This window comes from Porcisia hertigi, chromosome 6, assembly GCF_017918235.1.
Source record: "Porcisia hertigi strain C119 chromosome 6, whole genome shotgun sequence".
In the NCBI taxonomy this organism is placed as follows: Eukaryota; Euglenozoa; class Kinetoplastea; order Trypanosomatida; family Trypanosomatidae; genus Porcisia; species Porcisia hertigi.
Window position 1 is genome coordinate 459,625 of NC_090565.1, and position 21,988 is coordinate 481,612.

The following is a 21,988-nucleotide window of genomic DNA, read 5'->3' on the forward strand; positions in this document are numbered from 1 at the left end:
CCCCACATACCCACCTCACCCACCTCTCCACTTTCCTCTGCGCAGCACGAGTCCACCTGTACATTGGCCTGCCATCCCTCCCCTCCCCCCCCCCATCCTTCACATACACACGCGCACGCGTCAGAGCCACAGCCTCGTCTCATCACCTTCAGTGACTCCTCCTGCTCCTCTTTTCTGCGTCATGCCGGTGGAGCGTGTGCAGGTGCACCGGCCGCCACGCCGCGCCGGAGCACGGGGCAACGACGGCGGCACTACAACAGCGGTCACGATCGGCACGACGAGCAGTCGCTCACACTCGACCACGACCACTACAGCGGCATCGACGGCGTCGTCGTCCTCGGCGCTGCTGCCAGAAGGCGAGTTCATCCAGCAGACGCGCCGCTACGAAGACGAGAACATTCGAGCGCTGTTGCATCAGTTGCCCAGCTCCCCAAAGCAACTGATGCGACGCCTCGAACAGCAGCAACAGGAGATGAACCTCCTCAAGGAGGAGAACATCCATCTCAAGTCGCGTGAGGTGGAGATCTCATCGCTGACGCTGCGGCTGCAGGAACGCATCAACGCTACGCAGAACCAGGTCGACCACATCAAAACACAAGTGCAGCTAAACCTGGCAAATCCCATCACAGAGGAGGAGTATCACCGCATCGAGGCGCTATCAGAGTCACAGCGTGACCTTGTAGACGTCATGAAGCTCGGTGTCTATCGTCAGCTCGGGTCTCTGCGCGCCTCGCAGCAGGCAGCAACGAGGAGGGCTGCCGAGCTCAGCACGTCTGTCGCGCAACTGCAGCAGGAGAACAGCGATATAAAAGTGCGCCTGTCTGAATACGAATCCCAGGGCGAGACAGAGAAGGAAAAGGCGGACAAAAAAGCGCGGCAGATTGCCAGCCAACAAGCCCGTATCGCTGAGCTGGAGGGTCACATTGCCTCCCTCGAGGCGAAGAACAAGTCTATGTATGTGGATCAAGAGCAATATCTCTCCGCGAAACTGACTGCCCAGATCAAGACAGACGAGGTGGCGCGTCTGTCGGTGCGACTGGAGGAATCCGAGATGGACATGCAGCGGTACCGCGCCAATGCAGAGTGCACAGAGCAGAAGCTAGACATACTGAAGTCCGAGTACTACGAGCTGAAGCTGCGCTACGGGCAGCGCGTTCTTGAGCTCGAGAGCGCCTTGAAGGCCTCGGAGGAGAAGCTCAAGACACTTGGCGACCTCGAGATGGAGTCGCAGTTGTTCATCTCTAACCTGGCAACATCTTCAGAGGGTGAGATGGCCTTCAGCGCTGGCCCGGAAGGCACGGCGACTGGTCGCTCCACAAACGCCTACGAAGGGTGGCTCGCCCTGCCTCGCTCCCGAAAGTTGGCCCACTCCCTCGTCGTCACGAAGCGTTGCCTGCACTTGGAGAACAAGGTGGCGGCGCTGGAGCACGAACTCGCGTTCAAGGAAGCACAGGTGTCTCGCCTGCAGGTCTCTCTTGACGGCGCCCGAGACGCACTGAACAACATCAACAGCCCCTACGTACTCGTGGAGAAAGCGATGACAGAGATGACCAACGAGAACGAGGCGCTAAAGCAGAAGGTGGGCATCCTCGAGCAAGACAAAAAAGATTTGCAGCTGAAGGTACAGCAGTATGGCAGTAACCTGCGCGTCTTGACGCATCATCGCAAGGAGCTGCTGCGCATCAAAAAGTTGCTCCGTCAGCTTGGACTTCGCGAAGGCTTCGTGTTCCCCACGACCGACGAGGAGGCGGAGCAAGCACAAGAAGGGCAGGTGAGTAAAACAGAAAAACCGCAGGCCACACGCAACAGCGGCGCAAGTGAGCATAGCGCCGTCTCTCCAGCGCACCACGCCTCCGGTACTACGCCGCCTGCCTCGTACAGCGCTCTCAGGCCCATCGAAATGACCTTCTAACGAGCAACACAGTCGTGGTGCGGCTGCCGCGCATGTAGCGCGCTTGCATCCATGCGCGGTCGCATCTGCATAGAATAACAGTTGAGAGGAAGCCCATGAAGAGGGTTGGGTGATGGTGGTGGTGGAGCTGGCCCCGACTCGGACCTGTCAACCGCCTACCGGACTGCTCTATGTTGCGTCTCTCTCTAGACACATCCTCTTCCCTCACCACCACCACTCCACGTTGTGTGGGAGATCAACTTGCCGGTAACAGGAGGAAGAGGAGGAGGGACCGCATCAACCTTGCTCCCCCTCCCCCAAAAAATCCTCATCACCGCCACCCAACTTTCCAACCATGTCTTTCATTCCCCACGATAGATTATGTGATGTCTGCTTCTCCGTGTATAGGTGTATGAGAACTCGTCACAGTGCTGTGCATCGAGTGATGTCGCTGTCTGTGTGTACGCATCCGACATTCTGGAGAAAAAAAACATGAAGAGCACCCAAACAGAGCAGAGCCCCCCCCGCCGTGCTTGTTCAGATACGCTGAGCATGAAAGGGTGATGCGTGTGTGAAGGGAGACAGGTGTGTGACGGCAAAGAAGTGTCGAAGTAGTGCTACCTCCCCTCTTTGCCCTCGGCATCTACCCCCTTCCCCCCCCCCATGCCTCCCATCACACGGGTGGGAAGGAGGGGGGCGGCCGCACCTCCCTCGACGCCTGTCCCACTTGAACATTCCAAACACCGCAGAACCGTCACTATGTAGAGCAATGCTTCACGCACCTCATGTAGTGTTCCTTTCTCTTTCTCTCTGTCTCCGTGTGTGCGTGTGTGTGTGATTGCGTACACGCGTGCTCTTACCTCTCCCCTCCTGCCTCCTCCTCCATTCTCTACGCAACCCCCCCTTCCCCCTCCTCCTCCCCCGCCTCCCCTGATCATTCTTGCTCTTTTTTTACACACACGCATAGAGCCGCACTCTATGTCCAACTCAAGAGGTGAATCCACATACACCACGTCTCCCCAAAATCTGTAGCGCACGCACCACGTAGATCGGCACAAGCTAACCCTACTGTCTTTGTTGCTGCTGCTGCTGCTCGTTGTTGAGCGTGCGAGTCGGTATTGCCAGCTTTATTTGTTTATTTAAGGTGTTTCCCGTTCCTTCCCGTCACCCCTCCCCCATTCCACACACACACACACACACACACAGGCACACCTTCTCACGCTGCACCTCATCATCATGTCGCAGACAAAAACGAGCTCAAACAGGTTTCTGCTGAGGGGCGGTCGCACCGCACTGCACCATGGCTACTCGATGCACACCCTCGCACGCAAGCGCTTTATAGAGAACACTTCTGCCTTAGCGCTGACGGTCGGCTTCGTGCTGCCGGCGCTTAACGGGGTGAACAAGCAGCTAGACAAGCACGTTGACGCTGGCACGGATGTGTCAATGGATGAACTCCTACAGATCTTCGTCACCTCTGGAAAGGATGCGGCGGTGCTCTATGCCGATCGCCTTGCGCGCATCGCCTGTCAGACCGGCTTGGCGTGCGCGCTTATCAAAAGTGAGTCTGCCTACGGCAATGCCGCTGTATATCTGTGGGACCTGTACCCCCGCCTGCACCAACGGTATGTGGGTGCTGTGCTCAGTTGGCTGCGCATCCCCATCTTTGTGAGCACCCTCTTGGGCCCACACCCGACGGCGCAGGACGTAGACTTCCTGCAAGCACGAGTGTCGGGCGTGTGCGCCTTCGAGGACGCCCTGCGTCGTGACTCCATCACGTTGTTCGGTGACCTCCTTGTGGACACATTACGCATTGCGATCCGTCGCGATGTGGTGAACACAGCGGAGGCGATCACCCGGCAAGCGGTTCTGCGTGTGACCGTGACTTTTCTCGGTGCTGTCGGTGCTGGCGTAGGTCGCGCTGCCGCTGGGGAGAGGGGTGAGTACTGGGGCAACATCGCTGGAGTGATAGCCGGCCCGGCTGCCGCAGCGCAGCTGTGGGCGACAATAAGGAAGGTGCGCATGCTGCGCCCGCGCCGCACCAGCGGCACCAAAAGCCATCGCCACCGCAGCAGCACATCTGAGGTCTCCAAGACTGCTGCGGCCACCACAACGGCGTAGGCGCACCCGGCCCTTTCGGAAGAGACGGAAGGAACGGAAGGGAGAAGAATGAGCGAACAGCGTGAAGAAGAAGAAGATTCCTGGGGAGCACCGAGAGAGAGAGAGGGAGAGAGGGAGAGACATGCATGTGGTGGTGAGGTGGACTCGTTTCTGTGTGTGTGTGTGCGTGTGTCGATAGGAGAGGGAGAGGGAAAGGGGGCCTGCAGTGGATGGCCCCAGAGCGAGTGCGGCTGGAATAGGGAGGCGGAAGGTACGGCTTCGGGCAGCGCGATAGCCCCGCAGAGCCTCTGACGAGTGTATCCATGAGCCTCCTTGCTCCTTCCTCTCCTCAGCGCTGCCCGCTCACATCGGCCAGAGACTCCCACGCGTATCATCACACCACTATTCTTGATCTGAGCTTCGGCTAGTATGCCTTTTTCTCAGCCGCCCCTTTCGCCATCACACCCCCTCTTCTCCCGCTTTTTTTTTTAAATCTCGGCATATCCTAAAGAGATATCAGAGGCGGTTCACCTGTCGACTAGTTTGCGGACTACCGCGCACTCCACCGTCCATGAAAGGAACGGCGTTTCCTCGAGGGTCCCAAGATGGGACTGCAAAAAGCGCTGTCCCGTGACCCACGCGAATACCCACTGCGATTCTGACAGGTGTGTCCCGCGCCCCGCCCCGCAGCGGCGAGGGCAAATATACACCTGAGAGTGGCTCATTGGCGTCCCCTTGTCCTGTTGAGTCGTGGTGGTGGTTGCACTGCGCGCGCCCGGTAGGGGATGGGGGTGGGGGTGGGCGTCCCGTATGCCGCCAACGGCCACAGACAAAAAAGTGGCTAAAAGTCGAGCACGCGTGCACTCAGTCTTCACTCACTCAGGACCGTTCCCTGCCCACCCGCACCTTCCCTACCCCAGCCTCAACCCCAACTTACCCTACCCGCTCTCCTCTATTCCCCCCACCCCACCCCCTCCATAGCAACGCGCACATATCCACCGCCCTCTCACCCTGCCCTTCTGATTTTTTTTTTGCTACATGCCCTGATTACTGGTGCGTGTGTGATGAGTGTCTGTGCATGTGCGTTGTGTGTGTGTAGGATTTGTATTCCCACCCGCAGACGCACTTGTGCACACAGATCCCCAAAACAGTGCGCCTCCTATTCACGATGGCCTTGCCCTCGCCGGCGAACAACTCACTGAAGGACAACGTGGCTCGGGAGCAGGAATCCCAGTGTGAGTCCCACAGGACAGGTAGCCAAGGTTCTGTCGTGGAGGACCCCCACAGTCGTCATGCCTCACGCCTCTTATCGTGTGGCGCTGACGCGTCAAGATGGCAATCGACCAATGCTGACGTCGACGCACGGCTGTCCAAGTTGGCACCTTTCGCATGTAACGGCATGGCGACGGCCACCACGACGACGGGGAAAGACAGTGACACCGGTGGTGCTGCACCAGCACTGACTCTGCACGAATCATTCAGCGCGGAGACGCCCCCCTTCAGCAGAGCAAACACCGAGGCCACCCTTGTTCACGCACCCAAAAGCCTGCGCGTGACGCAAGGCGCCGTCGCTGGTTCGCTCATCCAGGGCATACCACGTCCTGAGGGAATGCTGCCGGTGACACCAGAGGAGGGTGTAAAGACAAAAGATTGGCAGGCACCGCCGTGGCCACGGATTGCCGTGAAGGAGGCCTTCTCGAACATGACCAGCCTCGACGTCCTCCAGCGAGTACAGCCCTTGCAGCAGAACGCCCTTCAGGTAGAACCTGTTGGATGGACGCTGATTGAACCATCGCCGATGCGGACCGACTCTCTTGATGACGGCAACGATACAGCGGAAGAGTCCGAGGCGCAGATACACCGGCGTATGGAGGCCGTGGATGAGAGCAGAGGGGAATGGTCACCAGTGGGAATGACTGCGGGTGTGGATGCGCTAAGCAGTGTCGCGTGCTCCCCTTTGGTGGCTGAGGAGTGGAAAAGGGAGCCAGCATCGGTCACGCAAGTCGCGCGTACTCACGCCGCCATGCGCCAGCAGCGACGGCACCACAACGAGGAGGAGAAGATACTAGCACCTGCGCAAGCGCCACCACGCCCTACATCGCCACCTGCACACCCCTGCGGTGAAGGTGGGGGCAGAGAGGACCACGTTGGTGAGCAGCGGCACCCCTCCCAGCACACCGTTGCGCCAACCGTGGCACGGCGATGCAGCGATCCAATAAGAGTCGCTTCACCCTACGCGATGCGCACCGCCACCTCGTCACAGTTCTTTCCCCTCCGCCAACCTCCCTCCTGCAGAGCACAGCACCCGCGGTCTGCCCGCGACTCTGGTGAAGCGGCGGCATTCCGCGCGGTGAAAACTGCCGCCAGCGAGCGCCTCAAACCCTCGGAGCCGAGGCCGCGTGTATCCGAGGCGTTTATCGAAAAGGGGCGCCGGCGGCGCGCTGATGCGGAGCGCGCACGGCTCGCACGCGCCGCGGAGGCCTCTGGTGGGGCCGTGAGCATCGAGTGCAATCTGTGCGGCCACAGCAACAGCCGCACTGCCGAGGCCTCTCCAGCAGCCGACGACCGGGCTGACAAGCGGCTGCGCAAAATGTCGATGATGCCGCCGCCACGCGGATACGATGCGTATGTGCGGAGGGGGGAGTCTCGGCGAAAAGAGGTGAACCGGCAAGAGGAGCAGCGCCGCAACGACGACATCGTCAAGTGCACGCATCGACCGAAGGTGAACCGCCACAGAAATGCCGCTGTCTCCTCCCTGCGCGGCTCTTCAGCGGTGAGGCAAGCGTCCTACCCGCCACCGCGCCCAGTAGTGGCAGCAGGGAAGGACGATGCGTCAGCTGGCGATGCGCTGGTCACGCCAACCGCTGAGCGCCGTACAAGAAAGACGGATTGGCGTGATCAGCGCCCTCGACACATCGACAAGCGCTGCACGCCCGCCTCTACTGCCGCCACATCCGCTTTCTCGACCGACGCGAAGTCGACCGCGCGTGAGAAGGTCGCGGCACCCCTGCGCACGCGGGCAGCAGCGCAGGGCAAAGCAACGGCCAGGGGGGCCACGGTCTGCTCCTCAACTGCAGGGGGCACTGCGCGCAAGAAGTCAAAGGCGGAGATAGAGCAGCACCTGACACAGATGATGAGTCGTGAGGAAGAGCGCCGCGCCAAGTGGGAAGTGCACCTCTCATTGCTAGCGAGCGAGCGGGGGGATGCCCGAGAGGCGCACGCGGTGCGGAACCCAAAGACAAACGAGTTGGCGGAACGGGCGCGGACGCGGTACCGCCTGCAGAAGGAGCTGGCCACACACTCGATGCAACAAAAGGAAGCGCAGAGGCCAGCAGTGTCAGCAACGGAGGTGCCCCAGCGGTGGGTAAACTGGGGTCGTGCACCTCCGTCACCAAGGACTGCACATGCAGGCGAGCAGGGGACGGAACCGATAACAACCACAGGACTGACACGAATCCATTCCGGCACCGCCAGAGACTTCCACGCGCACCAACTCCAGGCGGAGGTGCGCAAACAGCGCCGCCTTGAGCAGCTGCGGCTACATCGTATTGACGAGGAGCTCCGCGAGTGCACGTTCCACCCACGATTGAAGGGCACATCGGAGAGGGTGGCACAACGCTTTGCAGTGAAGTTTATCAAGGAAACCGTTAGGGTCGATCCGAACAACCGATCCGCATCGGCCACGCCACCGTGGAGAGAAATCGTGGACTCTGACGGACTCGCCGAGAGCGCGCCGCGGTCCCCTGCGTGCTGCGGCGATGACGACCCTAGCCCACTGGTCGACTTACCTGACAGCAGGCTCCTCCACGAGCTGAACCGAGCATCATCAGTCTCAGATTACGGAGCGATGAGCTCCTTGGAGAGATCGTCTCCGCGGCCGGCGCAGTGTAGACTCGACGACAGCAGGAAGATAGCTTTCGATGATGGTAGCAGCCAGAGCAGCACCAACAGCCTTGCCGATAATATGCACTCCGTGGAGACGTTGAGTAGGAGGAGGAGGAGGAGGGGGGAGGGGGTGACAAAGATGCCGCCCCGTCTGTCTGGTCAGCTGGTGGAACAACTGCAGGATCTGCATGAGATGCTCCACGAGTGGAAGGAAATCAAGCGCGAGTCTTCGCCCATGCCAAAGCGTTCCTGTAGTGCTGGCCATGTCCAGTAGGGCGCGCGTGTTACGGCGACGGAGTCGAAGAGACGCGCATCGCCTCCACCGTGGGTTCGTGCGAACAAGCCGAGCTCCTTCCCGGGATAAACGTCAGTGGAGGGAAGGGGGAGGGCTGTGCTGAGATGGCGAGGTAGACCCACAGCTGCACCGCCTCCACTCAATCCCACGCCTGCACCTTCAAGCGATGGATCTGTGGGATCGAAACCCTCCCGTGTGTGTGCGTGTGTGTGCACGCGCGCGTTCGAATATGAAAGCGGTATTTCTTGCGTGTGAAACAAAATCCAGGAAAATCTCACATTATCGTCACTACCACCAACTGTCGCTGCTGACCTCGACTCCTCCTGCGCGCGTGTGCGGTAGTCAACTTTTCTCAGGTCTTTCTCCCCCCCCCTTTTTCCCCTGTGAGGTTTCGAATCGGGCGGGGGAGGGGGACTGCGAGTCTCGAGCTCACGTGACACAGAACGCGTAAGCATGCGAACGCTGGCACCCTCAGCGCTTCCACATTAGGACACGCCCTCAAACCAACAAAAAAACTCGAGTTAATGGGGGAGGGGAGGGGGTTCAACGATGGGGCCGTGGTGTCCGAGAGAGAGAGAGACGTCGTCGTCGTCGTCATCGCCACGACAGGCTGTGGAGTCCCCCAATTGGTCGTGCAGCGCCGTCTGTTGAGAGGCGCGCCATAATGCACTTCATCGTGAAGGGTGGGGGGGGGGAGAATCCAAGTTTCTGCGTACTGCCTCCTCCTCCTCTTCTCTGTCTGGGTGTCTAGTACGACACCCACCGTGGCGGTCGCCGCCCATGCCCCTCTCCCTCTTACGCTTACTTGAACTCCAACTCAGCCCCTCATCTCCCGTTCCTCGGCTGCTGCCGTTGCCTTTACACCACCTCTACTCATCAATGCGGGAGGAGGAGGAGGAAAGAAGAAAACTACGCATTCGCTTTTGCCGAAAAAATCGCTCACGGTATTGAAGCGTGCGCTCACTCCTCGCACGTCTTTTTCTACTCGTTGTCATCTCTTTGCCCCTCCCCCGCCACCCCCGCCGCGCCCCTATCGGCTCCAGCACCGCACTGCACTAGACTGTCTCTATCCTGCCTCCCACCCACCCACCACGAGAGCAGCGGCCTTGGCTCCTCCCCTCCCCCCCCCTTCCCCCTACCTCTCCCCCCTTACTCATGTTCCCGTTCACTCCTCTGGGACTACTGCGCGTGGGTATGACAGCTCTGCTACTTTGCGCTGTCGTGGCAGCAGTGCCGGTCGTCACCGCCGTCCGAAGTGGCAGCTGCACATTCCTCTCCTCTTCGCCGTCGTACACGTTTATCGGTGGTGGATTCCACATGCAGCTTGCGATGGAGTTCCCGCTCTCAGCCAAAGATGTCCGGTTTAGCTTCGATCTCCCCAAATCCTTTTTCATCGATGAAGCAGAGACGAAGCAGCTCTACCGAATGGAGGTGCTCTCTGCCCACCCCATGACGCAGGGGACGGCCGCTGTCGTTATGGAGGACATCACGAGCGCGTACACGCCGCTGCACATGTCGTCCGACCACTTTTTCGACATTGAGGCACCGGTGTTCAAGGTCAACTACACAACAAACCACGTGGAGCTGACCTTCCAGCAGATGGGAAACGATGGAGCAGGCAGCGCACTCGACGCGTACCTCTCGGTGGGCGGCGCAAAAGCGCGGGCCTCCTTTCGTGCGCGCCTTGTCATCCCGATTCACAGCCGCTATGACACTCTGGACACCACGACGCCATTTTCCTTGGTGCGCTTGCTCACGGGTGAGAACTCCTACGTGCGTCGGTGCCTGCCAAGGGTCGACATGACCGTCCGTGCAGACCCGCGCTGCTCCAGTGACACGTACAGCTCCAGCGCGACCCCGGCAACAGCAATGATGGACTCACAGTACAAGCCCTGCCTTGACTTGCCAGTCGGTCAGCTGGGCGACCTACCCTTCGTTTATCACGCACTTATGGGTCTCTTGGTAGCTGGCGCAGCTATGGTGATCCTTATTATTCGCTAGCTGTCGTTTCTTACATTCGTTGGAGGGGGGCATCGTCGATGATAATCGTGTGAAATACAGGCGATCACACGCTCCCCCAACCCCCATCACCCCCATCACCATCACGTTGTGTGTGTGTGTGTGTGTGTGTGTAGGCGCGTGTGTGATCGTTTCTTCTCTCTTCACATGTTCCCTCACTCCCCCAGCGCCCAACTCTTTTTGGTGCTCTTCACCTTCGTACCTCCCACCACCGCGCCCCCCTTTTCCCTCTGCGTGCGCATTGGCCAATGCACTTGGCGGATCAACGAGGTCTGAGAACGGCCGTCTTGTACTGTTCTCTTTTTTCTTTTTTCCTTTTTTTTTGCCATGCGGTGAGACTCTCTCTCTCCCTCTAGCAGTCAACGACCCCGGCAAACTCCCACGCCTTGCAGCAGCGAACCCCATATCTCCCTGACTCCCCCCTCCTCCTGTCTCTCTCTCTCTCCCCTCCCCTCGCCCCCGACACTTGTTGCCGAATCCCCTTTGTTTTACGCTAAACGGGGACTCGCATCGCTGTTCCTCGCCGTCCCCTCATTCCCACCTCACGCACGCACGCACGCATATATATCTATATATCTATATATTTATATATCTACGGCTTACTTCTGCGCTCGATGTGACACCAGGTTGCTCCATGTCTCATCATTACAACTCGCCTGCTCCGCACGCACGATGAACGGGTCCCTCACCCTGTACAACCAAGTACCTCTCCCGCACTCACCGCTGCTGCTCTGTAACAACTTGCAATTGCACCGCGGTGGAGAGTGTGTGTCTTACGCAACAAGCACGGCCGTCTACACAATTGGAACGTCGACAGGGACCCCGTGCTTCGACCCCTTCCGTATCCTTGGTGACCGCGTACAGCACATTGCCGCGCTAGACGACCCCGCAGAGACGAACATTATTCTCGTTGTACTATGCGCACGCGCGGCTGACATCGTTGTGAATGGACAGCGAACACATACCTTCTCGGCTGAAGGAAGAGACGCGCTTTTGACATGCACAGCAGTGACGCGTGTGGCGGGGAAGAACGAGATGGTCGTGGCAGTCGGCACATCCGATGGGACTCCCTTGTGCCGCCATTACACCCTCCAAGGGGAGCCGGTATCATCCCAAGAGGTCACCGTACCCGTGCAAGCTCACGCTTCGCGCAGCCTGACGGCGTTGGATCTCGAAATAGTGGAAGGCGTGGCCTATGTGCAAATGGCGTCGGGTGATGCCGGTGGCTACGTTACTCTCTGGGAGGGAAACAACATCACTCGCGTGATCCCACCCGAGAGCGACACCGACGCCGTCACGTGTGTGCGTCTGATCGCCGCTAGCGACACAGTTGCGGTGGCGTACGGTGGAGGCCAAGTCAGAGTGGTCCAGCGCAGCACTGGCGCAGCTACGATTGTTATACAGGCCCACTCGCGCTGGATCAATACTATGGTGTACAGCGCGGCACACCACTGCCTGGCGTCCGCCGCCGAGGACGGGCAGATCTCGGTATGGGACCTGGCCTCTGTTGACCCGAATAGCGTGTGCATAGCCAGCGGTGCCGTCGCAAACGAGTTGCCTACTGGACTGGCCTTCCTGGGTAACGCAAGCGCACTTGTTGCAGTGTCGTATGATGTACTAAAGCTTCGGTTCTTCTCCATCCCCGGAACGGGACGGTAGAGTGTGGGCGTGGGTGGGAGATGTCGGGGGGAAGGAGGGAGGGGTTGTGGTGTGCCTTTGGTAACGTCTTGGGGCAGGTGCAACGGCGCATGCGAGAGAGTGGTCGAGTTCCCGGAATGGCCCCTGAAACCGCAATACGGCACAAGAGAAAAGAGAGAGAGAAGAAAAAAAAGCGCAACAAAGCGCCCCCCCCCCCCGCTTCGCAGATGTCCAAAGTCAACTCAGTATTGTGATGCCGGCGCGGGCACACGCCGTCCAGCGGAAGGAGTACCGCCTCTTTTACAGTCATGTGCGAATCACATAGCTCTGCCCTTCACCCCCCCCCTACTATTCCCTTTCTTTCTTTCGTGGTGCTGCCGCTTGCTTCAGCGCAGACATGCTTTCTCTGCACCCCCCCTACCGCGCATCGTTGTCGCTGACAGACATGGACGACGCTGAGACAGTGGAATATCTCTCCGAGGACAGCTGCTCAACCACGTCCACATCTTCTCAGGATATGGCCCCCACCACCACCACCACCACGGTGGATGCGTTGCTGCCGCTGACCGCCAGCGATAAAGAGGCGCAACTGCGGCGAAAAACGCTGCATGAGTCTTCGTGTATTCCCCTGTTGAGGCCCCAGCCTGCTTGGCTCGAAGAGTGCGTCGCCACAGGTCAAGGACCGTCCCCGTCTGCGACCGAGATGCTGTGGACTGCCGCACACGCCGACCACCTCACGGTCGCTGTGCGGTGGCGGGTGATGTTGGCCTCACCAGACACAGAGTGCGCCTCATTCAAGACGACACTTTGGGTGCCGTATGCGGTGCCCCTTGCACAGATCATCACTTCCAGGACAACCGCCTCGGCGGACACGGCGAACACTCTCACCAGCACGACGAGCAGTAGCGGCTGGACAACGCAGCCGCTTCGCTCGGTGCAGCTGCCGCTGGGACGCGCGGTATTCCTCCTCGCCGCACAGCTCTCCTCTCTCGTGCCAGGTGCCTGGGGCAGTGAGGTTTCCCGTGAGAGCCTGACTACGGTGGCCAACACGATATCGCGAGCGCAGTGCGCGTTGCACCTGCACTACCTTGCAGTGAATGCACCACGGACACTATCTCCACACCTGGCACGTCCCGTGTGTCGCTCCTTTGATGTGTTTGCTATCTCTCCCACGACGACTCTTCTCGGAGTGGCTTTGCAACCCCACCAGCGCTACCACATCAAACGGAGAAAGACAAACAACAAGGCAGCTTACATCACAGAAGACCAACCGTGCGACTCGAATGGCGTGCTCACGCTGCGTCTCGGACCATATTGCCATGCGGATGTGGCGTTGGACGGGGTGCCACCCGATCCTCGCCTCAGCGATGAGGGCAACACGCGTCCCTCCATCGACCCAAACACCAACAACTGCGGCCATGAACGTACCATGTGGAATGTTCGGACGCCATACGCTGCGGCAGTCCTTCGGTCGTCTGCACGCCAGAGTGGTGTAGAAGGCAAACGCCCTTCAACTGCGATGTCGCTTCATTGTGACTCAGCAGCGTCCCTCATCACTGGTGAAAGTACCGCCGTCTTGGCAACGCTATCGAATACATCGGAACCTGTCACGCTGAGCGACACCAGCGACTATGAGCACAACGAAGCTATGGTCTCCCCGAGTCAAACGTTGGCAGCCACGCCGTCCCACACACTCACAAGAGTCCCTCCAGGCGCAGCACCCCGCAAGTCACGGAAGCGGCAACGGCCAACGACTACTCGAGGGCATGCCACCAAAGCGGTGATTGGGCGAGGGGTCGACACAGATGTGGAACCGGTGGTGATGGTGGGTAACGATGGCGACGCAGACGCCGCCGCCGTGCCGCCTGGTAGCGTGGTTCTCTTCACGACAGGGATGCGGCTAAGCAGTGCCGAGGAGGAGGCCCTCAAAGAGCTCGGCGCTCTCGTGAACCCGCACCTCCGTTTTGCGCGCTACGCCAGCGTTCTCGTGGCGAAGCGCCCGCTCCTGCGCAGCGTAAAGCTGCTCACCGCTCTGCCGTACATCCAAAATGTGGTGCATCAAGGCTGGCTCGATGCGGTGCTGCACGCAGGCACCCTCAACATCCCAGTGGAAGGGTTCGCGTATCGTGAACGAAAGATGGTTGGCAGCATTGAGAGTGACAACAACTTCGATCTTCGCGAAACAATGAACAGATCCCCAACGGAGCGCCAGCGGCTCTTCGCGCAGCAACGGTTCTGGGTCCACAAGTCTGCATCCCCGCAGGATCCACCAATGAACGATCTGAAGACAGTGCTGGTGGCCTCAGGGGGACTCATAACGCGGCGCGCCCTCGACGCAAACGTCTTTGTCCTTCCGAACAACAAACCCAGCCTTCCGTGCTGGCGCGGCGTCGCGCAGCAGCTCGGTGGCCCCGGCAAAGTGCCCACCTCGTCTACGTCGGTGATGTCGACACTCGCACAGTGCAAGCAAGCGGGCGTCTTGTTTGTGGTGCCAGACGACATCTTCAAGTGCGTGCTGCAGCAGCGACGCCTCTCTGCTTCCTCTATCACTCTTCCACGTCAGTTCCTGACAGAGGGCGCCGCCACGCGAGGCAGCACCAGAGCCGCCAGCAATGGGCGCCGCTCCTCTCCAGCGGCCCGCAAGACGCCGCGCACGTCCACGACAAAGAAGACCCCACGTCCTAGTTTGTACGAGCTCAAGCTTTAAGGGTCGGGCCCCCACGAGGCAGATATACGGAGCATGCCGCTATGTATGCGCTTGAGTGGGTGTGGCATATATGCAACACCTCGCAGATAACATCGCGGACGGCAAAACACCAACAAGACAACCAGGGCGTTGAGTGGTAAGGCACTTAAAAAGGGGAGAAGGGAGGGGAGCGGGCGGTCCGTCTTTCGAAGGCTCTGATTCGTGCTTCCATTCGACACCATCACGGCTACGGCCGCCCCAACAATATATATGCCTGGTGATGTGGGTATCGAGAGAACACCATGACAATCATGCAACTTGTGAATGATATATATATACATACGTACGTATATATATGTATATATATGTATGTGTGTGTGTAAACCCCTGCGTTCAACCACCACCACCAGTGTGTGCGGGGCCCCTCATTCTACAACTACACCACCAATACCTCCTTTTCTCTCTCTCTCTCTCTCTCCATGCTCTTTCCATCGGATTAGCATCTAAATATTTTCCTTTCCTGCCGTCGGTGTAGCGCCACCGTTGGTGCTGCTTCCGCTCGCTGGTCGCTGCTGCACACGGGAGAGCGGGAGAAACCACAGCACGAAGGCACGAGCACATGTCCCTCCGGTGCCTTTCCGTGGCAGCTCGCAGCGCGCGATGTCGCCTTCCCCTCGCGCTGTGCTCCTCCATGACAACGGCATGCACAACGTCAGTGCGTCGCCGCTGTCATCTTCACCGTCTCTGCGAAACCACAAAAGATCAGACGAGCACCCCCATCGAATTGGCAGCTGCGGCCGCGGTCGGCGGCCCCGCGCCACCCAACGCGCGCCCCTTAGCGCTCTTTCGATTCCAGTTGGAGCGCCTTCCACCACAACTGCAGCGTGAGTTTGACATCGATGCCAATCAGCGCGCTCTCCGCCATTTGTGGCGCCCCACACGCGCGGGTGCCGGTACCGGCGAATCCCCAGCAGCCCTGCTCGACCTGCCCGTGACGCCATCCAGTGCTCATCCCGTCCTCTGGCGCTGCACGCGGTGTCGGACGCAGTGGTCGGCACGGCCCTCAGAGCGCACGAATGCCCAAATCGCAGACGCCCACCGATGCCCGCGCTGCTACGGTGGCGAACGTTTTTCGTCCGATCCCCTCAACACCGAGAGCCCACCGGACCCCACAGCACAGCCCGAGTCGTCGTCTCAGCCGACTGCCGCTTCCACCGGCACCAGCCTCTTGTGCGACTCGTACCCGTTACTCGCTGCACAGTGGGACCCCCTGCGCAATCGGCTTCTACAGAATCAGGTGCTTCAATCCGTGACAGAGGTGCACACGTCTTCTGCCTCCTCGGTGTGGTGGCGCTGCCCGCTGTGCTGCTCTTCGTGGCTAGAATCGGTCTCGAGTCGTGTGGCCCGGTTCGGTCTCGCAATGCAGCGCCATTCTGTGCATTCAAAGCAGGGCCTGTCAGATCTCAGCACCACCCTCGGTGGATGCCCTCACGGGTCCGCTCGCGAGCTGGTGCCCCTCTGCCCATCGTGTGAGCGTCGAGGAGCTAGTGCCTCTAGTAGCGTCACCCCTACTGGCCCGCGACGGTGGCTCTCTGAGGACACTCTGCTGCTCGGGGAAGCGCTTCTGCGTCCACACCAAGACCCTCAGCAGATCTCGCTGACCAGCGAGATGACGCTGCAGTGGCGGTGCCGCAACTGCCAGCTCGAGTACGCCTCCACCGTAGCGAACCGCTTCCTCCGCCATGAGAGATGCCCACAGTGCTCAGGCAAGACGAAGTCGTTGCTGAACCTGCTAGTGGTGCAGCGGCCTGATGTGATGAAGGAGGTCAGCAAGCACATCTCTCGTACGCGACTGCGCTTCATCACGGTCCACGATGATATCGAGCTCCCGTTTGTGTGCCGCACCTGCTACGCACCATACCGCATGACCGCGCGCGCTCGCTGCGCCGTTCCCCGTGGTGTGCCAGCGTGCTCCAAGTGCTTTCTGACAAGCTCACAAGTACTCACCGAGGCCCAACAGCAGCAACAGCAAAGAGGCGTTACAGCACTACCGGCTCGAATCCGACGACGAGTCCGGCAGAAGGCACTGCAGCTCAGCCGTAGCAACCGCCATCAGGAGCGCCTCGCTGCAACGGCGAATGAGCTAAGCCACCGTGACAACGCCCTGAAGGACTGAGAGCCCACTATGGGTAGAGTGGGGGGGGGGTGTAGGCGTCAGCTTCAGGTTGTCTGCCTCCGTTTGGACCTCCCGAAAACTACGATGGCAGATGTTTGACCATCTTTTTTTTTTATCTGAGTGCGTTCATTCTGCACGTGCCCCTTCCCAGGGACAAACGTTTTCAGAACACCTTCACTTCTCCGTCTCTCATCCTCTGCAGGAGGGGGGGGGTTGATGGATGTCCCCCAGCATATTCACCACAGGGCCTCCTCCTCTCAGCCTGCCGGTGCAATTGAAACGCGGGCGAGTCCCGCACCCTCAACACGTCGTCCCGACAGGCCGCACTCTGTGCAGCTCCCGATGGTCAGCCCTGGAGCAAAAAAGTAAAATGTGGATCGCTGCCAGTCCGCCGCTCGGTGTCATTATCATGGGGGTGAAGAGTGTCGTCGATTAACGCAGTTGGCGCTTAATGTTGCTCTCGTCATCTTCTGGATTGGAAATCTCGGTCGGATCCGCGAGGCCGAATAGACGGCTGGGGTACACCGCCAATCGCTTGGACTGGACAACCCCATGCACCGGACCATCTTCTATGCCACACTCTCTCCCAACGGTGGCTAGTGCGGGACAGACCAATAGGTGAGTCAAGGACTCCTCGCAGATCTCTTTCCGTGGGTCATGGGGGATGGCGGGTGCAGCTTGGCCATGGGAGACTGTTGGATGCTGCGTGAGACACTGTTCATCTGCAGGTGTGCGCGGACAGCGCGGGCATCTGTGGTGTATCTCGCGGCAGGCTCCCTGCGTTGATCGGTCCCACCCGGCATCTTGCGTTGGGCCACTGTGCCCTCGTTGTGGTGCGTGCGGGGATGCGCCAGACAATAATGGTCCACCGTTTATACTTTCGGGCCTGGGTTTTGCTCGATGCCCCATCGCCAAGGAACAAGAGGCGTCTGCTGGTACCGGGTTGGGCACGCCTGGACGTCCAGCGGGGGGGGGAGTGTTGTCGAGCGTGTGCTGTCACCCCAGATCGCTGGTGATGCTGCAAACTCCCAATCTGGTTGCCGGGAGCTGGATGCCCGCCACAGCCCTTGCGGCCCGGGAGTCATACAGGTGCTTGGCTTCCTCCACGACGGGGTACTGGGCCCTGGGACCACAGTGAGGTGATCAGCATCACCAGGGGATGCCGCGGACTATGTGATAGAATTGCTTCTCGCTTCATCTCACCCTCCCGCCCCCCCACCCCAACCTGCTCAATCCTTCGATGACACCATCGGGGAGGAACCACACATCCACCACTGCAGCCCCTGTACGTTTTTCTCTTGCCGGCTTCACCTTCCCCTTCTACACACTCCCCCCCCCCTTACCTGTGTCGTGATTATGGACGTCGACGTAGCCTACGCTGAGTCGGTACCGCGTTACGTCGATCTCGCGCTGTTTCTCTGCGGCGAGACACTGAAGCACATTCGCGCTGAACTCCAACAACACCCAGCGGCAGCGGCAACACTCTATGCGTGGCACTTTCACAAGGTATGCTTTCTGCACGTGCTGCCAAACGACAAAGATGCCGGCATAGAGGATGTTGCGGCAGAGAACGACGCCATCGTCGCCGCACCACCCACGGGTGCATTGTATACGAGCCCCTCGAGTGCTGCCGCGCCACCAAGCCAAATAGATGAAGAGGCCCTGTGGGGCGTTGCACCGCTGCCGTCGGTGCCGAGCTCGAAGGAAGTCAGTTTTCGACGCGCCTACGCACAGCTGCGCTGCCCGAACGGCGTCGATGCGTTGATGAGAGCGAACGAAAAGCCGGATGCGCTAGCCACGCGAGCAGAAAGCGACACCTTCCTCGGAGAAGGTGGCGGCACTAGTCAAGTCGCAGGGCAGGTGCACCCGCGCTCCCCGCGCGAGACGGAGAACGAGTGGAACACAGATGAAGCGTCGTCACTGTCGGCCCTTCTCAGCGCCACACCCACCGACGTGGGATTCGCGCTGCTGTGTGATTTTCTGCGAACGGCATCGCAGGCGGGCGGGGCATCGCTTGTGCGGCGTCTCGCCGCCGCTCTGTGTAGCGTGGTTGTCGGGCCAAAGGGCATCGCCGCCACGCCGGATGCACACCTTTCGCGGGTCGGGGTACTGCCATCGTCCCGCCCTATCACCGTTGCACAGCTCTCGGATCTCTTTGATGCAGACCTCCTCGATGAAGAACCTGCTGCCGAGGCGGGTAACGTCACCCGCAGCTTCCACATTTGGGTGAACTACGAGTGGGCCAGTGCGTCGTTTGCACGACAGACACAACTGGTGGTCGCGGTGAAGAAGTGGGTGGCCACTCTTTGCCGCTGCTGCGATGACAATTCGATGCAGTGGCTACTAGCACCAAGGCAGCGTCTCCCCGCATCGATGCCGCTGTCCCCACATTCGTGTGCCGCTCCTATCAACGTGCGGCGGATGCATGCAACACTAGAGAGCGTCTTCGAGGGCCATGCAACCACCCGTGCCATGCTGCTGGAGTTGTCCTTGGCGCAGCGCACACCACACCTCGCCGACAACGCACTCGCTAAGCTGCTCTTTCTCCAAGGGCCACCGACGTCGGCGTTGATGACGCAAGCGGAGCTTAGCAATCGCGGCACTCAACCCATCCTCATGTGCATCACCAGTGGCATGCTCCTGTATGCCCAATACTACCTGTCTTTCCGCTCTCTGGCAGTTGCGCAGCAGTGCACGCGCGTGGCGCTGCAGGTCGCTCAAGAAGTGCAGTCGAACGCCATACTTGCATTGGCTCACTACACCGCACACGTGGTGGCTACACTGCAAGGCAGACCTGCCGACGCCGCCAACAGTATATCGATTGCCCTCCAGCTAACATTGCCGAATGGGCCAAGCGGCAACAGTGGACAGAGCAGCGGCCCCGCCGACGGGCCCCTGTCGCCGCCGGCATCGGTGATGTCGGGTATGGATGCCCAAATGGCGAGCCTTGCCTTTGTCGGGGCAGCCCAGCTGCTTCTATTTTTCCCTGGCGCAGTAGGCCCGGCGCTGCGCTCCCTCCTCTCCAACGGCTATAGGAGCGGTGGTGGTGCCGCCGATGATGGCGGTGCAGAAGCACTACGCACGCGAGGCGCGGAAGGCGGGCACTCTGAGGAGCCAAACGACCTCTCCGCGAAGCAGGGCGGCACTGTTGCCGAACAAACGGTCGCCCATTCTATCCGACACTCGCTGCTGTGCGCCCATGCCGCGCTGCTGGAAGCGCCTCCAGTAGAGGGCCGATGGATGGGCATTGTCGCAAGTCTGCAGCGAGAGACGCTGCTGCTCATTGGTGCGATATACGGCATAGTGTCGTCTCCGCTAGCCATCACGACGGCATCGCTCGGCGAGCTATTAGAGGAGGTGAGGGAGGAGACCTTGACTGCGTCGCCAGTGTACAGCCACCACCCAAGTCGCATGTTGCTGTGGGAGGCTCTGCGGCACGCTGCTCACTATGCGTTGGCTTTGCAAGAAGGGTTTCTCGCACCTGTGAGGTGCACTGCGAATACCACCAGCGATTCGGCCACGTTGAGCGACGCGCTGCAGAGCCTGCGATCAGCGCTCACAGCGGTCAATGACCACTACGGTGCCTCTGCATTAGCCGCAGCCAACGAGACTATGTTCTTCTCGTTGGTGGTCCGGTACTGCTCGGGGTGTCAGCTCTACAGGAACGGCTACATAGCCGCCGCGTACGATGTGTGGTCGAGATTGGCAGGAGTCCTTAATTCAGGTGCCTGCACCGATGACATGGAGGGGAACGACGACGACGACGAATACCCGGCGGCCCACAATCCTGCCAACGCAACCGGGGCAGCAAACCTTTCGGGCTCTATGAAAGGCGTGGATGCGGCGTGCTTGTGGACACCAGACCATCTACTCTTGTATTCCGCCGTGCAGCGCCGGCGCGCCGAGGCGGCAGTCTTCCTTGGCTACATCGCAGTTCCCCACAGACTGCAGAAGGAGCTGCTCGCCGTCTCCTCAGAGTATGCGTTTCCTTTCGGTGTTCTCACTTCGAAGCTGATTGAGGCTCAAGTGCTTCAGCAGAATGGGCGCTTCAGCGCCTCGCTCACTGTGGCACGCCATGTTGAGCGAGCGGCGACGCGTATCGGCTACCCGAGTCTCTGTGAAGCGGCGCGTGCACTTGAGGTGACAGCGTACGGCAACAGCGGCTGCTGGAGAGGGGCGCAACGCACTTTAGCGCGCTGCCGCCCAACCACGGCACCCCAGCGCACGTTTGTTCTGTTGCAACAGTACGCAGCCCATCTGGAGCCGCTGCTGTTGTCCACACCAGGGCGAACGGAGAAAATCGAGTGCCTGACACGCAGTTGGATTGACGTGCTCGTGAGAGAAGGCCTCGTAGCGGCGGGGGCGGTACCGGACAATGGCGACTTGCGCGTTTGTGACACTGCCGCGGGAATAACGGCTGTGGACAAGCTGTGCCTCTACAGCTCTCTCACGCGAGCGTGTGCGCTCCTTGGGTATCCCATCGACGCCATCGCAAAGAGGACGGCCAACTGCCTAGAGATGCTGAGCGCGAGACAGAATATCCCTACACCGGATTTGTGCATCCATGGCGGCTGCGAGGAGCTCTGCGAGGGCAGTCTTTATTGTGGGTAGACTGCGCGGTACGTAAAGAGGGGACACGTGGCGAATAACGTGAGGCTTCGCACTGACGTCGCTGATCGCCATACCCCCGCCCTTCACTATGCTGCCTAGACACACACGCTCATACAAATGTATATGTGTATATACACATATACATTTGTATCTGAAGATCTGTTGCCCACACCCCCGTGGCACGCGTGCAGCCGTCCCCGTGCGGACAAAGTACCAATCATGTTTAGCTATGGTTGGGGCCTGCAGGTTCTTTGTCGCCAGAGACCTTGGCCAGCTACACATATGAATCTCCACCGGTATAGATACGCGAGAACATATATACTTATATATATATATATGTACGATCATGTGCCACAGCGGGACGCAGACAAAACATGCGTCTGTCGCTTTACTCCATGATGAACAACTTGGCCTACCGTGGCGAACGAGCAACACGTGTGGGCGCACATCTTTCTCAGAGCTCCACACATTTATGTAAACCTGCGTCAGCGTCAGCGCCATTGTCTCTCTCTCTCTCTCTCTTTCCTTCTCTCATTCTCTCTTTTTCTTGCTTCACTTTCTTTTTGAATTCTTGTCATTTTTTCACTGCTCACCGTCCGCTTGGAACCACACACTTACACGCACAAATGCGCGCATCGACGGCAGCTCGGTCGACTTGCTCACGCGTCTCATTCCCCCGCCCCGCCC

The 21,988-nt window shown here is 59.6% G+C and overlaps 8 protein-coding genes across 8 annotated transcripts; all 8 read left to right on the forward strand.

Annotated features, from left to right (window-relative positions):
* Positions 1-181: 181 nt before the first annotated feature.
* On the forward strand, positions 182-1,912 carry JKF63_07178 (uncharacterized protein; the record flags this gene model as incomplete). The annotated part of the gene is made up of 1 exon (XM_067903119.1): positions 182-1,912. One exon carries the CDS (start codon positions 182-184, stop codon positions 1,910-1,912), a length of 1,731 nt encoding a protein of 576 aa, XP_067759557.1.
* Positions 1,913-3,127: 1,215 nt separating this feature from the next.
* JKF63_07179 (uncharacterized protein) lies at positions 3,128-4,012 on the forward strand (the record flags this gene model as incomplete). Its single annotated transcript, XM_067903120.1, has 1 exon — positions 3,128-4,012. One exon carries the CDS (start codon positions 3,128-3,130, stop codon positions 4,010-4,012), a length of 885 nt encoding a protein of 294 aa, XP_067759558.1.
* A 2,218-nt stretch (positions 4,013-6,230) lies between these two features.
* JKF63_07180 (uncharacterized protein) lies at positions 6,231-8,150 on the forward strand (the record flags this gene model as incomplete). Its single annotated transcript, XM_067903121.1, has 1 exon — positions 6,231-8,150. One exon carries the CDS (start codon positions 6,231-6,233, stop codon positions 8,148-8,150), a length of 1,920 nt encoding a protein of 639 aa, XP_067759559.1.
* A 1,215-nt stretch (positions 8,151-9,365) lies between these two features.
* Positions 9,366-10,172, forward strand: JKF63_07181 (uncharacterized protein; the record flags this gene model as incomplete). The annotated part of the gene is made up of 1 exon (XM_067903122.1): positions 9,366-10,172. The coding sequence occupies one exon, from the start codon at positions 9,366-9,368 to the stop codon at positions 10,170-10,172; it is 807 nt and encodes a 268-aa protein (XP_067759560.1).
* Positions 10,173-10,862: 690 nt separating this feature from the next.
* JKF63_07182 (uncharacterized protein) lies at positions 10,863-11,849 on the forward strand (the record flags this gene model as incomplete). Its single annotated transcript, XM_067903123.1, has 1 exon — positions 10,863-11,849. The coding sequence occupies one exon, from the start codon at positions 10,863-10,865 to the stop codon at positions 11,847-11,849; it is 987 nt and encodes a 328-aa protein (XP_067759561.1).
* A 376-nt stretch (positions 11,850-12,225) lies between these two features.
* On the forward strand, positions 12,226-14,535 carry JKF63_07183 (uncharacterized protein; the record flags this gene model as incomplete). The annotated part of the gene is made up of 1 exon (XM_067903124.1): positions 12,226-14,535. The coding sequence occupies one exon, from the start codon at positions 12,226-12,228 to the stop codon at positions 14,533-14,535; it is 2,310 nt and encodes a 769-aa protein (XP_067759562.1).
* A 598-nt stretch (positions 14,536-15,133) lies between these two features.
* On the forward strand, positions 15,134-16,690 carry JKF63_07184 (uncharacterized protein; the record flags this gene model as incomplete). Its single annotated transcript, XM_067903125.1, has 1 exon — positions 15,134-16,690. The coding sequence occupies one exon, from the start codon at positions 15,134-15,136 to the stop codon at positions 16,688-16,690; it is 1,557 nt and encodes a 518-aa protein (XP_067759563.1).
* A 1,356-nt stretch (positions 16,691-18,046) lies between these two features.
* On the forward strand, positions 18,047-21,301 carry JKF63_07185 (uncharacterized protein; the record flags this gene model as incomplete). Its single annotated transcript, XM_067903126.1, has 1 exon — positions 18,047-21,301. One exon carries the CDS (start codon positions 18,047-18,049, stop codon positions 21,299-21,301), a length of 3,255 nt encoding a protein of 1,084 aa, XP_067759564.1.
* Positions 21,302-21,988: the final 687 nt, after the last annotated feature.